This window comes from Danio rerio, chromosome 9 (genome assembly GCF_049306965.1).
Source record: "Danio rerio strain Tuebingen ecotype United States chromosome 9, GRCz12tu, whole genome shotgun sequence".
NCBI classification, from domain to species: domain Eukaryota; kingdom Metazoa; phylum Chordata; class Actinopteri; order Cypriniformes; family Danionidae; genus Danio; species Danio rerio.
Window position 1 is genome coordinate 9,418,887 of NC_133184.1, and position 16,114 is coordinate 9,435,000.

Sequence of the window (16,114 nt, forward strand, 5' to 3'; positions counted from 1 at the left end):
AGCGTTCAGAAAAAACAAAACACCAGCGAAGAAACTCGACACAGAGGAACATAAACACCTTACTGCCAACTAGTGTTTCGGAAGTGTTAATGCAGAGCAACAGAATCCACACAGAAGTATGAATGCACAGCTACGTGGGTTGCATGCACCGTGGGTCACGCCGATCACTTGACGCAGACCAAGTCTATAAACCAGGCTTAAGGGGTAAATTTTGAAGCACACATGTTTTAAGGGCCAAGGAGAATGGGGAAGGGGTACAAAAATAGGATTGGCATTGGGCCCTCATGCTATTGAAAACGCCATGCTAATAGAGGGGGAAAGTCTGCTTATTAGCGTAGGACGTCAGTCTTGTTAAAAACAAATAAATTGTAGAGTATAGATTTTTCTATACTTTGAATTTCTACCAGAAACAGTAGACCATCTGAGAACATTTGGCATAATTTTTTTAACATATATTCTCCAATCCTATTTAGGATGGATAGTATGTAAATTGGGACTCAGCAATAGACATTTGCAGCTCCACCTTCTTTTGAAAAGAGGGCTGGGAGCATAATCTCATTTAAATTTAAAGCGGCAGACCCCAAAATTAGGATTAAAACCTAAAAGGGACAGCTTCAAAATTCCAAGTTATAAGACATTATTTATTGGGCATTTTGAGTTGAAATGTCACATACACACTCTAAGAACATCAGAGACTTATTTTACCTCTTGTAAAAAGGGGCATAATAGGTCCCCTTTAAAATCCATGTGACATCAACATTTACAATGATTATTTTGCTAGTGCACATTATTTTTTAAGTTAAACAATCCATGCAACTTAATCAACTTTAAAAAAAGCTTGTTTTGGTAATCTACAATCAAGCTATTTGCTTCCACATCTGGTCATCGTTGAACCATGCCCCCTTACCGTTTATTTGCTACAAGGTAATTATGCTAAAAGAGAAAGCTCCTCCTCTACATAATACTCAGTTATGGTTGGAAGTAACTCAGCATACTAAAATAAAATCTCAGCAAATTCTGGTTGATGTAGACATATTATTGATTCAGTTTACTTTCATAACATTGAATGAGTTGAAAAAAAACTTTTTTTTTTGTAACAATGACAATCTATAAACCATTATTTTGGTATATTTATATATAAATATTGGGTACATTATTATATACATTTTCATCATTTTGTTTTCTCTCAAATAAAAAGGAATTCTTGTTTATAATTGTGTGGCCAATGTTTTTAGGGTCAAATCACTGGTTTAGACAAATCAAAGCAACATCAGCATAAAAGCTAAAAGACAAGCTTACTGGCTTAACAGCATTTATCAGCAAGGCCAAACAAAGCCACACTAACCAACCAAATCCCAAGATATAATCATGCATTAACTCCACTGAATGATCAGCATTTGTGTTGGCTTGGAAAGTAAGAGTTGGCTTTGTGAACTAACAGATCTGCATGCCATTTCTGAGTGTTTACAGCCCACATAGTTTCGTCAGAAGTTCAAAGCTACAGAGATGCCCATTCAGACCACAACACTGGCAAAAAAAGAGGATTACGCTTGTCATTCCTACAGTGAATAAGCAATTCACATTCTTACAAAATAATGACCCTAAATTAACAATACCAGAATTGTATGAGATGAATTTGATAAAAAATAAAATAAAATAAAAAATAATATATATATATATATACATACATGCATACATACATACAGACACACACACACACACACACACACACACACACACACACACACACACACACACACACACACACACACACACACACACACACACACACACACACACACACACACACACACACACACACACACAATCTAAGGACAATCTATAAACCATTAATTTGGTATATTTATATATAAATATTGGGTATATTATTATATACATTTTCACCATTTTGTTTTCTCTCAAATGAAAAGGAATTCTTGTTTATAATTGTGTGGCAAATGTTTGTAGGGTCAAACCACTGGTTTAAACAAATCAAAACAACATCAGCATGAAAGTTAAAAGACAAGCTTACTGCCTTAACAGCATTTATCAGCAAGGCCAAACAAAGCCACACTAACCAACCAAATCCCAATATATATATATATATATATAATGTAGGATTTACTTACGCTTTATTGTATATTTTGAACCTGACATTTCTTTTAAAAACATTCAGATAAAGTCAAAATTATTAGCCAGTTATGGCTAATTATTGGCTACGATCAATTATGATTTTTTTTTAGATTTGCTAAATGATGTTCAACAGAAAAAAATATAAATTTAACACATTTTTAAACACAGTAGTTTTAATAACTAGTTTATTTTGTCTTTGCCATGATGAAAGTATGCACTGATCATTTCAATATGATCAGTGACATGGTCAACTGGGCTAACAATATTGACCTTGGTTTGTACTTTTTTCTTGTCCAGCCAAACTTAAATCCTTCAGACTTTCCAGAAGAAAAAAGTAAGAAAATATTCACAAATTGTCTTGCTCCATCAAACTAAACTTGGGAAATATATAACAATAATCTAATAAGGGCTAATAATATTATCTTCAAATGTCAAAATGTATTTGATATGCAATGAAAGTCAATGTATATACGGAAGTTATTTTTGATCCTCAACAACTTTCATTGTACGAACAAAACATGCTTCAGAAAGTCTTCTTTTATGTTCCTGGAGCAATAAATATACACAGGTTAGAAACAACATGAAGTTGAGTAAAAGACAGAACTTTCTATTTCAGTAACTATTAGCTGCTGAATCTTGTAGATTTGAACAAACACAGCAGCACACAGAGCAGAAGTGCACATCAATCTGAGCGAGACAGGGCAGGGGAATGACAGCAGCACATAGAGAGAAGCCCTGTGTTAGTGGAACAGTGACACAGTCATTCACTTTGGCCACAGTCTGAATAAATCATAGATCTCACAGCCTCACCCTCCTACAATCAATTTCTTTCACGTCCCTCTCTCCTTCTCGGTCTGTTGTCCTCATTTCTCCAGTTCTGTGTGTATTTAGCTTCGTCCTGCTCTCTCTGCGCTACAGCTCTAGCAGATCCATACACTTAAATGGATTTGAACTACATTTTCACTCAATTCCGAGTCCAAGAATCAAATACTGGCAGTGGACTAATTATATAAGTCAGACACTTGAGTAAAAGTACAGATACCCTAATAAAATATTACTCCAGTAGAAGTAAGAAGTCCTCATTTTCAATATTATTTGAATTTGCTGAAAAGTAAAAGTATTTACTGTGAATGTTTATTTTGCAGGAAAGTACCAAAACTTGTTATATTCTAATAATCACAAAGATAATTCAGTACAGTTCAAGTAAAAACATGGGACATGTGTACTGAACCTCATTCACAGCAGTTTGTAAATCCAATGAATCTTTAACTGTAGACTCAGTCTAGATCACTCAAATCAGCAAGTTGTTTACTGTAGACTCACTTTACATTAATCACTTGAATGAGTGAGTTGTTTACTGTAGACTCACTCTAAATGAATCACTTGAATCAGTGAGTTGTTTACTGTAGACTCACTGTAAATTAATTACTTAAATGAGCGAGTTGTTTACTGTAGACTCACTCTAAATGGATCACTTGAGTCAGCAAGGTATTTACTGTAGATTCACTTTAAATGAATCACTTGAATCAGTGAGTTGTGTGCTGTAGACTCACTTTAAATGAATCACTTGAATCAGTGAGTTGTTTACTGTAGACTCACTCTAAATGAATCACTTGAATTAGCAAGTTGTTTACTGTAGACTCACTCTAAATAAATCACTTGAACGAGTGAGTTGTTTTCCATAGACTCACTCTAAATGGATCACTTGAATGAGTAAGTTTTTTACTCTAGACTCACTTTGAATGGATCACTCTGAATAGATAATTTGAATAGGTGAATTTTCTACTCACTCTGAACGGATCATTATAATCTAAAGGTGCATCCAAAATCGTATACTTATGCACTATTCTATGCCATTTTGTAGTATTAATAGTGTAAGTAGTGCGTTTACACTAAAAACTGTATTATTTGGTACTTTGTTCATTTATTTTTACTAATTTGGCCACCATCAAAAGTCATCTGGGAAATGGGTTGAATGTCCGCTTAGTAAAAAAACATTAGTGTTCCATTTGGGACGACACTACATACATATACTATTCTGCTTAGGGCCCTATCATACACCCGGCGCAATGCAGCGCAAGGCGCGGCGCAAATGTTATTTGCTAGTTTCAGCTTGACGCAAGTGTCGTTTTGCACCATGTGTTCAAATAGCAAATGCATTTGCACTCATATGTGCGCCCATAGGCGATCTGGTCTAAAAAGGAAGGCGTTCTGAGGCGTGTACTGCTGGCGTGTTGCTATTTTGAGAAACTATAATAGATTTTTCATTAGACCAAAACAAACCCGGTCTAAACTCCAGCGCAGAGTTGCACTTCGCTTACACACTGCTTAATAGCCTACACACAAGATGTAGAGCAATATGCAAATATATTTACATATGAAAAAATTTAAATATTAAAGATATATATGATTTTTTTATATATAAAGATATATTAATTTTTATATATATATATATATAGGATATAATAAGAATAGATATAGGATATAAATATAAAGGATTAAAATATTACAAAACATTATTTTCTAGCCTTTATAAATATGAAAAACCACTGCTTTTATGCCTTCTTCATCTCGGGAGGCTTTTTCAGTTCATTCATAACAATTTGCTTTTGTACAATGTTATTATTATTAGCAGTATTATTTATTATATCCATATTTATATTTGTTTTATTAAAAACAGGCTTAGATTTGCCCACCTGCAGGTTTTAGACCATATGGGGGACAGCATGTGTTTTAGGATATAACTCTGGTTCCCCTTCGGGGGGAACTTCAGCACTATAAGTGGATTTGATTTGTAAAATCCACGCATAGGGAGGTTCGGTTCAGAAGCTACTCGTCTGAAAGAGTATTGAACGGGCCAATTAAGAATGAATTGGCAGCGCAAGCCTGCGCAGGTGAGCGGCATAAGCAATCAACTGAGTATATAAGCTCACCTGGCGCCAGCAGACGCTATCCTTTTCGCTTCAGAGACTTTCTGATCGAGTCGATGAGGGTTCCTCCTGCTGTGACCAGCGATTCTGAGCGAACGAGAGCATTCTCCCGGTCCAGAGTGTGTACACGCAGTGGCAGACGGTCGAGCTGGGTTTCTCCCTTGCCTGGCGTTCTTTGGGTCCGGTCCTCCAGAGCGGTGCGTATAAAGTTGCAAACTTCACAGAAAGAGCAACACAGTCGTGCAGCACGTCCTTATCAGGACGGCGCTCCGACTGTGCGTTTCTGGATGCGGTGGTTTCCTGTCCTCGGATGATGGGCGCGGGCACTGCGTTACATGTCTGGGGGTCCAGCATGTTAATGCGCTGCTCGCGGGCAGTTCATGTCGTCATTGCGATGCCATGACTGTTGCGCAAGATCGCGGTTAGCCTTTGCAAAAGGGTGAACCACCCCAGTTGTCCCCTGCTCTGCAGCGGGCACTCGGGCAGATCTGAGGGTTTCAGCGAGAGATAATCCGTCGCCCACGGGCCCGCGGACCTCCCGCTCCTCTAAGCGCTCCATCCAAGCTTCGGGCGGGGGAAGCGATCCGTCTAACAGATGGTAGCCCTTACGCCCGATGACACCGGAGACCAGATGTCCACCGCGGCATCGGAGGGTGGGCTTTCATTGTCCGATGATGATCCAGACCCGCTCGCCCCCTTCGGGCTGGTGAGCGCTGTCACTACGGATCCTGAAACGGACATGTTAGCCGTGCTTTCCCGGGCTGCTTCGGCCGTGGGTTGGAGATGGTTTATCCCCCAGCTCCGCGGCCGGACCGACTAGAGGGGCGTTCCCTTCTTCCCGGAGGTGCACAGTAGGCTCACGCGGTCTTGTAAAGCACTTTTTTCTGCTCGTGCTGCGTGTTCCTCCACCCTAACCACTCTTGACGGTGAAACAGCCAGGGGGTATGTGGCGATTCCTCAGGTTGAGTGCGCGATGGCGGTAAATCCGCGCGGCGCCTCTTCTTGGCGGGTTCGCCTCGTCTCCCATCCAAAGCCTGTAAGTTATCTACCTCCCTCGGAGCTAGAGCTTACATAGCTGCGGGCCAGGCTGCTTCCGCCTTGCATGCGATAGCCACCTACCAGCGCTACCAAGCGCAGGCGCTGGCCGAGCTGCACGAGGGTGGGTCCAACCCAGGCTTACGAGCTTCGCACCGCCGCCGACTTAGCTCTTCGGACTACTGAGTCCGCTGCGTGTGCGTTGGGGAGGACGATGTCCACATTAGTGGTCCAGGAGCGCCACCCCTGGCTGATATGCGCAAAGTCGACAAAGTCCGCTTTCTTGACTTCCCCATATCCCCAGCCAGGTTCGGCGACACTGTCTGTGAATTCACCCAGGAATTCAAGGCGGTGAGAGAGCAGTTGGTGGGTGATGTCTTATCGGCGGTCCGTAGCCCGCTCCGCCCGCCGTGCCATTCATACCTGCTCCTCGCCGAAGGCGCCCGCCTACGAGAGCTGCTCCGCCCCCGCACACGCCTCAGGCGAAGCGAGCGCGTCGGGCACCTCGGAAGCAGGCAGCCCCCCCTGCCCAGAACGCCGCTAAGTCCGGCAACGGACCGCGAAGCGCCCCTGGGACAGGCCATCTGGAGAAGAGGGAACTTGCTCTTTCCCCGCTGGAGGGCGGGGCCCCATTTCCAACGGCACTTTTTACTGCCATGAAAACATTATGAAAGGGCACTTTTCACTTCCCCAGATGTGACAGCCCGAAATCTGCCAGTCTGGGACGCTATGCTTTCTAGCTTGCAGATTCGGTGCGTTTCGCCAGTGGCTCACGAGCGCTGGGAGGACGGTCTCCTTTCTCCCACCCCTCGAGCCTCCCCTCCGGAGCTCGGGTTTGGAGTGAGAGCAAATATCTCACCTCCAGCTTTTCCGTGGGACCCGCGAGCTTCCCGGATCAGCACACCCACTCCGCGCTGCCCCACTGCTGGTACGTCAGCGATTGTAGCGATGAGTCCATTAGCGAGAGCTCTGCCTGCCTGGTTAGCGCGGGCCAGCTCTTCGCGGTGGCTCATACGCACAATCAGACTCGGCTATGCGATTCAGTTCGCGAAACGGCCCCCCAAGTCACGGGTGTGTATTCACCAGGGTCAGCCCCCTGTCCGCCCCTGTCTTGCGAGAGGAGATTGCTGTCCTCCTGGCGAAGGATGCAATCGAGCCGCTCCCTCCAGCCGAGATGGAGAGTGGGTTTTACAGCCCACGCTTCATCGTGCCCAAAAAGAGCGGTGGGTCACGGCCAATCCTAGATCTGCGCGTTTTGAACCGCTGCCTGCACAAGCTGCCGTTCAGAATGCTCACGCAGAAGCGCATCCTCCGGTGCGTTCGTCCTCTGGGTTGGTCTGCAGCATTAGACCTGATGGACGCGTATTTCCATGTCTCCACTCTTCCTCGCCACCGACAGTTCTGCGGTTTGCGTTTGAAGGTCGAGCTTGGCAATACAAAGCCCTCCCCTTCGGGCTCTCTCTGTCTCCGCGGGTCCTCACCAAGCCCGCGGAGGGTGCCTCAGCGCCCCTTCGGCTCGCGGGCATCTGCATACTCAATTTCTTTACGACTGGCTGATTTTTGCCCTCTCTCGGAGCAGTTGATTATGCACAGAGACACAGTGCTCTGGCACTTCCACCTGTGGGGGTTTCAGGTCAACCGAGAAAAGAGCAAACTCGCCCCCGTGCAGAGGATCTCTTCTCTCGGGCTGGAGCTGGACTCGGTCACCATGGCAGCGCGCCTCTACGGAGAGCGCGCTCAGCTGATGCTGTACTGTCTGAGAGAGCTCGACAGTAAAATAGTGGTCCCACTGAAACTATTTCAGAGGCTCCTGGGGCATATGGCATCCGCAGCCGCTTCATGCCGCTCGGATTATTCTATATGAGACCACTTCAGCACTGGCTTCACGATCGAGTCCCCAGACGCGCATGGCACGCGCGCGCACACCGAGTCTCTGTTACTGCGCTGTGTCGCCGCGCCCTCAGCCCTTGGAGCGACCCCTCGTTCCTACAGGCCTGGGTGTCTCTAGAACAGGCGTCCAGTCTTGTTGTCGTTTCAGCAGACACTTCCAACACGGGCTGGGGGGCTGTGCGTTGCGGGCATGCGGCTGCGGACCTGTGGAAAGGTACCCAGTTGCATTGGCATATCGCCTGGAGCTGTTCCTCGCTCTCCACCGTTTTTTTCCGGTGCTGGAGCGGCAACACGTGCTGGTCAGGACGGACAGTACGGCGGCGGTGGCGTATATCAGCCGTATAGAGGGTATGCGCTCTCGCCGCATGTCTCAGCTCGCCCGCCGTCTGCTCCTCTGGAGTCATCCGCGGCTGAAATCGCTGCACACCATTCATATTAAGGCAAGCTCAACCGTGCAGCCGATGCGCTCTCACGGCAGCCTTGCGTCCTGGAGAATGGAGACTCCACCCCGAGTCTGTTCAGCTGATATGGGCGCGATTCGGGGAAGCCCAGATCGATCTGTTGCTTCCCCCGAGATCGCTCATTGCTAGTTGTTCTTTCCCTGACCGAGTGCTCTCGGCACGGATGCACTGGCTTACAGCTGGCCTCGGGGCACGCGCAAATACGCGTTTCCCCCAGTGAGCCTGCTCGCGCAGTTACTGTGCAAGGTCAGGAAGAGGACGAGGAACAGGTTGCTGGTTGCGCCCCTCTGGCTCAACCGGACCTGGATGTCAGAGCTCTCCCTCGCGATAGCCCTCCCCTGGCAGTCCCTTCGAGAGAGCACCTACTCTCTCAGGGACAGGGCACCACCTGGCACCCTCGCCGATCTTTGAAGAGATTTTAGACGCGAGGAAGACTTAGGTAACCTCCGATTGCGGTGGCTAATACCGTCACTCGGGCTAGTGCCCCCTCCCCGAGCGCGCCTATGCCCTGACGTGGAGTCTATTCACTGAATGGTGTGTCTCTCGCTGAGAAGACCCCCGTAATTTGCCAGATCAGCGTTGTGCTTTCTTTACGCCGAGAGAAGCTGGAGAGCAGGCTGTCGCCCTCCACACTCAAGGTTACGTGGCTGCCATCTCCGCTCTCATAACGCGGTGGCTGGCAGCACCGTGGGAACGCATAACCTCATCATCCGGTTCCTCAGGGGCGTTAAGCGAATTAATCCATCCCGCCCCCTCTCATGCCCTCTTAGGATCTCGCCCTCGCTACACAAGCCGCGTCAGATCCCTTCGATCCTCGACTCAGTATCTTTCTGTCCCTGAAGACAGCTCTGCTGGTCGCGTTGATATCGATTAGAGGGTCGGGGACCCGGAGGCATTTTTCGGTCAGTGACTCGTGCCTGTAATTGGGCTGGCTTCTCTCACGTCCTGAGACCCCGCCCGCGATATGTGCCCAAGGTTCCTACCACTCCGTTTTAATACGAGGTAGTGAGCCTGCAAGCGCTGCCCTCGGAGGAGGCAGACCCAGCCCTTCTTTATTGTCCAGTTCGCGTTTTGCGTATTATCCGGACCGCACTCAGAGTTTAGATCATCTGAGCAGCTCTTCGTCTGTTATAACGGTCGGCAGCAGGGAAGTGCCGTACCGAAATAAGTTCCCACTAGATTGTGGATGCCTTTCTTTCACTATCAGAGCCGAGATAAGCCGCGTCCCCCGAGAGCGCGTGCGCACTCCACTCGGAGTTTCGCATCCTCTCGAGCGCGCGCACGCGGCGCCCCTCTAACAGACTTCTGTAGAGCTGCGGGCTGGGTGACACCCAACACATTTGCAAGGTTTTACAATCTGCGAGTGGAGCCGGTTTCCTCAAGGGTATTAGGTAACCCTTGGTGATTGAGGAAACAATTCGGTAGGGTGTTGAAACACGCTTGCTGCGCCATTTTCCCTAACACGGAGATACGTGCGCCTTTTTATCTGTCAGTAAAGTTCCCCGTCAGGTGAGCCCTGCAGATTCCTCCGTGGCCCCCAGCACTGACTCAGCGGAGGAGTCACTTGCTGGCCCACTACGTTGTAGGTCTGCCCGCTGGTCAGCCCGCGTTTTGGGTAAAGGTGCCTGCTATGCGTGATCCCCACTAGGCGATCCCATATGCTTATTCCGCCACGGTTAAGTCCCCCCCCTGGGCGGACTCGTGTCTTCCCTCCCCGCTAACCACTCTTTTGCTATGCGTACTCCCCCTTTTTAGGGCTAGTCCATATGTAAATTCTGCCATCTATCCCCCCTTGGGTAACGGATGGCCTCCGCAGCGTCCTCCCTATCGGGATTGCACGCTTCCCAACGTACTGTTGTGTATTCCTAGAATTATCTAGATGCTCACGACTTCCCAAAGAATATATCTAAATCCGTAAAACTTCTGTTGAAGTAGGATAAATTAGGGCCAGGGACACGTTGGAGGACCGCGCCCCCCATGATGCGGGTGCGTCACGCTTGCTTGACTATCTCCTCATCGGGGGTGTTGGTAAGGTGCAGTCATTATGGCGCTTTCAATGGGCTCCCAATGCGTGGATTTTACAAATCAAATCCACTTATAGTGCTGAAGTTCCCCCCGAAGGGGAACGTTCGAGGTTACTAAAGTAACCCTTCGTTCCCCGAGGAGGGGAACGGAAGCACTATACTCCGTCGCCATAATGACTGTCCCTTAGCTGTTGAAAGTCTCTTCAGCTTAAAAAGGATAGCGTCTGCTGGCGCCAGGTGAGCTTATATACTCAGTTGATTGCTTATGCCGCTCACCTGCGCAGGCTTGCGCTGCCAATTCATTCTTAATTGGCCCGTTCAATACTCTTTCAGACGAGTAGCTTCTGAACCGAACCTCCCTATGCGTGGATTTTACAAATCAAATCCACTTATAGTGCTTCCGTTCCCCTCCTCGGGGAACGAAGGGTTACTTTAGTAACCTCGAACGTTTTTAAACACACTTCGTTATTATTGTTCATTTATTAGTTTGCTGGAAATTAGAACTGAATTTAGAAATAGTTTTGAAACAAATATTTGCACAAACGAAATTAATTATTTACAGGGTAATTGATGTCTGTGCGTAAAGGTTTCCCTATCCACGAGAGCGAAAGTGAAAGTAGATAATTTATCTCTCATTCTTGCATGGTAGATGCTCTGTTTAACTGTCTTCTGTTTAAAAAAACTGTTAACTTTTTACTGTTTGCTTGTGAAATACTCAGTTTTTCCACTTCCACTTACTTTACGTCATGTAAATAGCAAATGCGCTTATGGTGCGACGCAGCTGGCTCTTAAAGCGAATGGGAGATGAGAGGCTGATTGGTTTATTCTCAAAACACACCTATAACTCATTAAGAAAATTAACTCAACCCTTTTAGATCATACGCCACAACGCAAAGCGGATTTTCCCGTCCTTAATTAGCAAATATGAATTCTGACACGCCCTGAATGCGTTTGCGCCTTGCGCTTTCCGTTTTGCACATGAACCATCAAAATAGAGCCCTTAGTGTGTAAGTGCATAAGTACATAGTGCATGAGTGCATAGTGTACAGTGTGACATTGTTTGATGCAATTTAAGGCTGCATTCCAGTGCAATGTTGTATGCCTTCGCTAACCTCCCTCCATCTCATTCCCTCGGATGTTTGTCTTTGATTACCTCACACAAGTGCCAACTACTGGCATAACATCTGAAAGGGTTAAAATAGAATGCCCTAAACCCTTGAGCATTTGGGAACTACACTGTTTGGATGTTACAATCACATTGTATCCTGGAACATACAGGTGCTGGGGTGCTGGAGTGGACCTATGAAGCCGATTCAATCTCTCTGTCAAAATCGAATGATCGAAGGTACGTGCATTTGAACAGATCATTTGAATCAGTGAGTTGTTTACCAGATACTTACTCTGAACAGATCATTCTAATTAGTGAGTTGTTTACTGGAAACTCACTCTGAACAAATCATTTGAATCAATGAGTTGTTCACTGGAGACTTACTTTGAATGGGTCATATAAACCAGTGAGTTGTTTAACTCAGTTAATGATTATATTTGATAATAAAAGTGGTCAAACATTTTGAGACTTACCAAACACAGTAAGGCAGCTGGTGGCGCTCTTTATGACATCCGGGTATGTGTGAAACTCACAGGTGTAGCAGGCCTCATCTTCGGATTGGACTGGCCACAGCGTGAGCTGTGTGTCAGACAGGGAAGGACTCAGACTCACACGCTCCACAAACTCTTCTTCTATCACAGGATCACTCTGCTTTGCAAAAAACGCAATTTCACGGGATTCTGCTTTAGTCACAATCTTCTTCCACAAAACCTGTTTGACTTTCTCTGGCAGGCCGTACCGACAGGCCAGAGTGATTTGTTTTCCACCCACTGCAGTCTTATTGCCCTCTGGAATCACAGTTGCTGTAAAACATTGAAAATAAGTTACTGTAACAATACAGCAACATTCACATTCATCTAAGAAACAGTAAAGGGGTAGTGAATTCATGAAATATTGACATATTTGATTCTCAATTTATATTGAGATATTTGATATTCATTATTCTGCTGTTTCTCACTTTCATGAACATTGCAGTGTCCACAACACAATATCCAAAACCACAAGGTGGACCAGCAACATGCTCTTCCACAAATTCTTCATACAATCTTATTTGTTTGTTAGTTTTCAATAGAAGGAAGACACTCATATTGGTTTGGAAGTACTTATACTGTAGTTAATAACATTATGAATAGTAACTGATCAGAGGGGAGTGTGAACCAGTGTTTCAGACAAGGAGGCAGGCATACCAACACACAAGTCTAGAATCATGCTAATCCACCTTGAGGCAAGAGGAGTAAAATACACTGTAGAACTTTTACCAATAGTCTTCAATGCAAAAGTTTGGAACAAACTTCACTGTAAACAAAATCTTTTATTTTATTTTAATATTTTTGTGTTTTTACAGGCAGCTGGGGTGCCAGAAAAAAAAAACATAAAATAACAGACGGTAAATTACAGAAATTTTTCGTAAAATAACAGACGATAAATTACAGAACTTTACCATAAAATAACAAAAGGTAAATTACAATATTTACCATAAAATAACAGACTGTAAATTACAGAAATTTACCATAAAATAACAGACGGTAAATAACAGAAATTTACCATAAAATAACAGACTGTAAATTACAGAAATTTACCATAAAATAACAGACGGTAAATAACAGAAATTTACCATAAAATAACAGACGATAAATTACAGAAATTTCACGGAAATAAAAAAAATGTAAGGAAATGTCAGTAATTTAACATCAGTAATTTTACAGTAAATGTCTGTAGTTTAACGACGGTTATTTAACTTTTTTTTTTCTGGCACCCCAGCTGCTGGAAAAAAAAAATCTGTAAAACAACAGATTTATTTATTTATTTATTTTTATTTACAGATAAGCATACTGCTCTGCTGGGATCTTAATTTTCTTCACTCTCTTCAGTTCAATGACTGTAGTGGTTTCACAGCTATAACTTAGTTGCCATGGATTTTACAGATATTTACAATCAGGTTTAGATCAGGACCTTGGGCTGGCCATTTCATTAATTCACAATTGAGCTGCTTTATCTGTTATTCTGTGTGGCAGGGCTCATTGTCCTGCATAAAATTACTGGCTGATTGAGAGATGAATGCAGGGAAGGAAGCAAATTGTGCTAAAGGAGCTTCTGATTAACATTTCCACTCACTTTGCCATGAAGTTTTATAAGAGACCAAACTACAGAAAACATTACCTTTCTTTCACTTTTTTAACTTTTTACTCTTTGTGTTCAGTCTTTTTTTCAGTTAGACAGAGAACATATAGCTGAAGTCAGAATTATTAACCATACTTTGAATTTTTTTTGTTTTCTTTTTTTAAATATTTCCCAAATAATGTTTAACAGAGCAAGGACATTTTTACAGTATGTCTGATCATATTTTTCTTCTGGAGAAAGTCTTATTTGTTTTGAATTCGGCTAGAATAAAAGCAGTTTTTATTGTCAAAATTATTAGCCCCTTTAAGCTACATTATTTTCGATTGACTACAGAACAAACCATCATTATACAATAACTTGCCTAACCTAACCTGCCTAGTTAAACTAATTAACCTAGTTAAGTCTTTAAATGTCACATTAAGCTGTATAGAAGTGTCTTGAAAAATATCTAGTCAAATATTATTTACTGTCATCATAGCAAAGATAAAATAAATCAGTTAATAGAAGTGAGTTATTAAAACTATTTGTTTAGAAATGTGTTGAAGAAATATCTCTGTTAAACAGAAATTGGGGGAAAAAAAATAAACATGGGGGCTAATAATTTTAACTTCAATATGCAATAAAACAGCTTTATTATTACTGTTTGCATAACTTTAAATATGACTACGCAATGATCTCAAAGAAATTGAAGCATGTTTTATTTCAATCTCCACTGTAGTTGCTTCTTAAAGATCTTTTAAAACTTACCTGTAACTGTAAGACAAGTCTGCCCTTCCCTTGAGCCTTTAGGAAGAATATCGAAGATGCAAGTGTAACATCCCTCGTCCCTATGGCTTACACGTTTAATAGTGATAGCGCTGGCGTCTCTTGGAGAAGCAGCGAGCTCCACATGCTGTTGACCGCTCACGCTGTCTTGTTGACCAGGCTGATAGGAGATTAATGTCTGATTCTGCACATCCAGCCAGCGGATCTGATGCACTGATTCTCCTCTAGCCTTGACAAGCGTACAGCTCAGCGTGAAGGGCTGTTCAACAAGAGCCTCCAGGCGTGCTGGAGCTGAAACCCTGCCTGAAACACACCAATACTGAGACCATGTCTGATAAACACTTAAAGGACAATGAGACTTCTGCACACCGCGCACCTTGTAGTCGGGACACCATTACCAAAGACACACAAATCTGTAGACATCTTGGCATGGAGACCACAAACATTTTAGCCTAGCGGAAATAGAAGGACATAATGTATTTTCTCCTATAGCAGGTAATAAATAAAATTTAGTTAGAAATCAGGAATACTTTCTGTTTTGAAATAATCTGTACCCTTTGTATTGAGAGGGCATTTAACAGTCCAGGAGAGTTTGAATGCGGGATGAATGTGAAGGTGATGATTTTTATCAGTTGGGGTCTTTTCCAACATCTTACTGAAGGGCTGCCATCTGTAAGCATATTATAGAAAGAAGACACATAAAGAAAATACAGGAAAATAGGAACAGCAAGGAAAATAAGTATTGAATACATCACCATTTTTCTCACAAAACATTTCTAAAGGTGTCGTTGACTTGACATTTTCCCTAGATGCTGGTAACAACTAAACAAATCCATATATGCAAAAAAACAAATCTAATTAGTTTACAAATGAAGTTATGAATAAAATGAAATGACACAGGGAAAAAGTATTGAACACATGAAGAAAGGAAGGTGTAAAAAGGCAGTGAAAGCCCAGACAGCAGCTGAAATCACTTAGTAGTTCATCACCCTCTTTCTCAAAGTAAATTAAAATTAGCAGTTTCAGTCCAACATCTACATTAGCAGGATGATGCAGATGAAACCAGGGTGGACATTTCAGCAAGACAATGATCCAGAACAGTCAAGGAAACCTTAAGCTGTACAATGGGTCAGCCAATCACCTAACTTGAATCCAATATAAAATACAAATTCAAGATCAGATTTGATAGACAAGACCCACTGACCATCAAGATGTTTACTCTGTTAAAAAATTATATTTGAGCAATTCATGATACTTCATTCTCCATCTGAGTGGCGACTGAGCTGCCATCACCAAAAAAGCCTTTACATAAAGTATTAAATATGGTTCAGTAGTTCATTACGCTTTCCTTGTGTCATTTCATTGTTATTACACACAACATATTGTACAGAATGTTATATTTTCAAGTTTGTATTGTTTGGGTTTTTACCTAAATCTGGTTCAATTCCATGTCAAAAAAAAAAAAACAAATGACGTGTTCAATCCTTATTTTCCCTACTGTATATATATATATAAACACACATATATACACAATATATATACACACATAGTTGACTTAGAGTCGATTAGATGATACAAAACATTGCGATATATGAGGTGCCAGATCTGTGAAAACTTGAGCTCACCCTACCCTTAATACTAGGGGAT

The 16,114-nt window shown here is 43.4% G+C and overlaps 1 protein-coding gene across 1 annotated transcript in view; it reads right to left on the reverse strand.

The window, feature by feature from the left end:
- zgc:113337 overlaps positions 1-16,114 on the reverse strand; it is a 28,283-nt gene that overhangs the window by 10,761 nt on the left and 1,408 nt on the right. The window contains exons 2-5 of the mRNA NM_001013319.3: positions 15,022-15,137; positions 14,844-14,919; positions 14,450-14,770; positions 12,055-12,384 (exon numbers count right to left, since the gene is read on the reverse strand). Of these exons, the coding sequence (NP_001013337.2) occupies positions 12,055-12,384; positions 14,450-14,770; positions 14,844-14,913 (721 nt within the window). The 5' untranslated portion in view covers positions 14,914-14,919; positions 15,022-15,137. The remainder of the gene's footprint in view (positions 1-12,054; positions 12,385-14,449; positions 14,771-14,843; positions 14,920-15,021; positions 15,138-16,114) is intronic.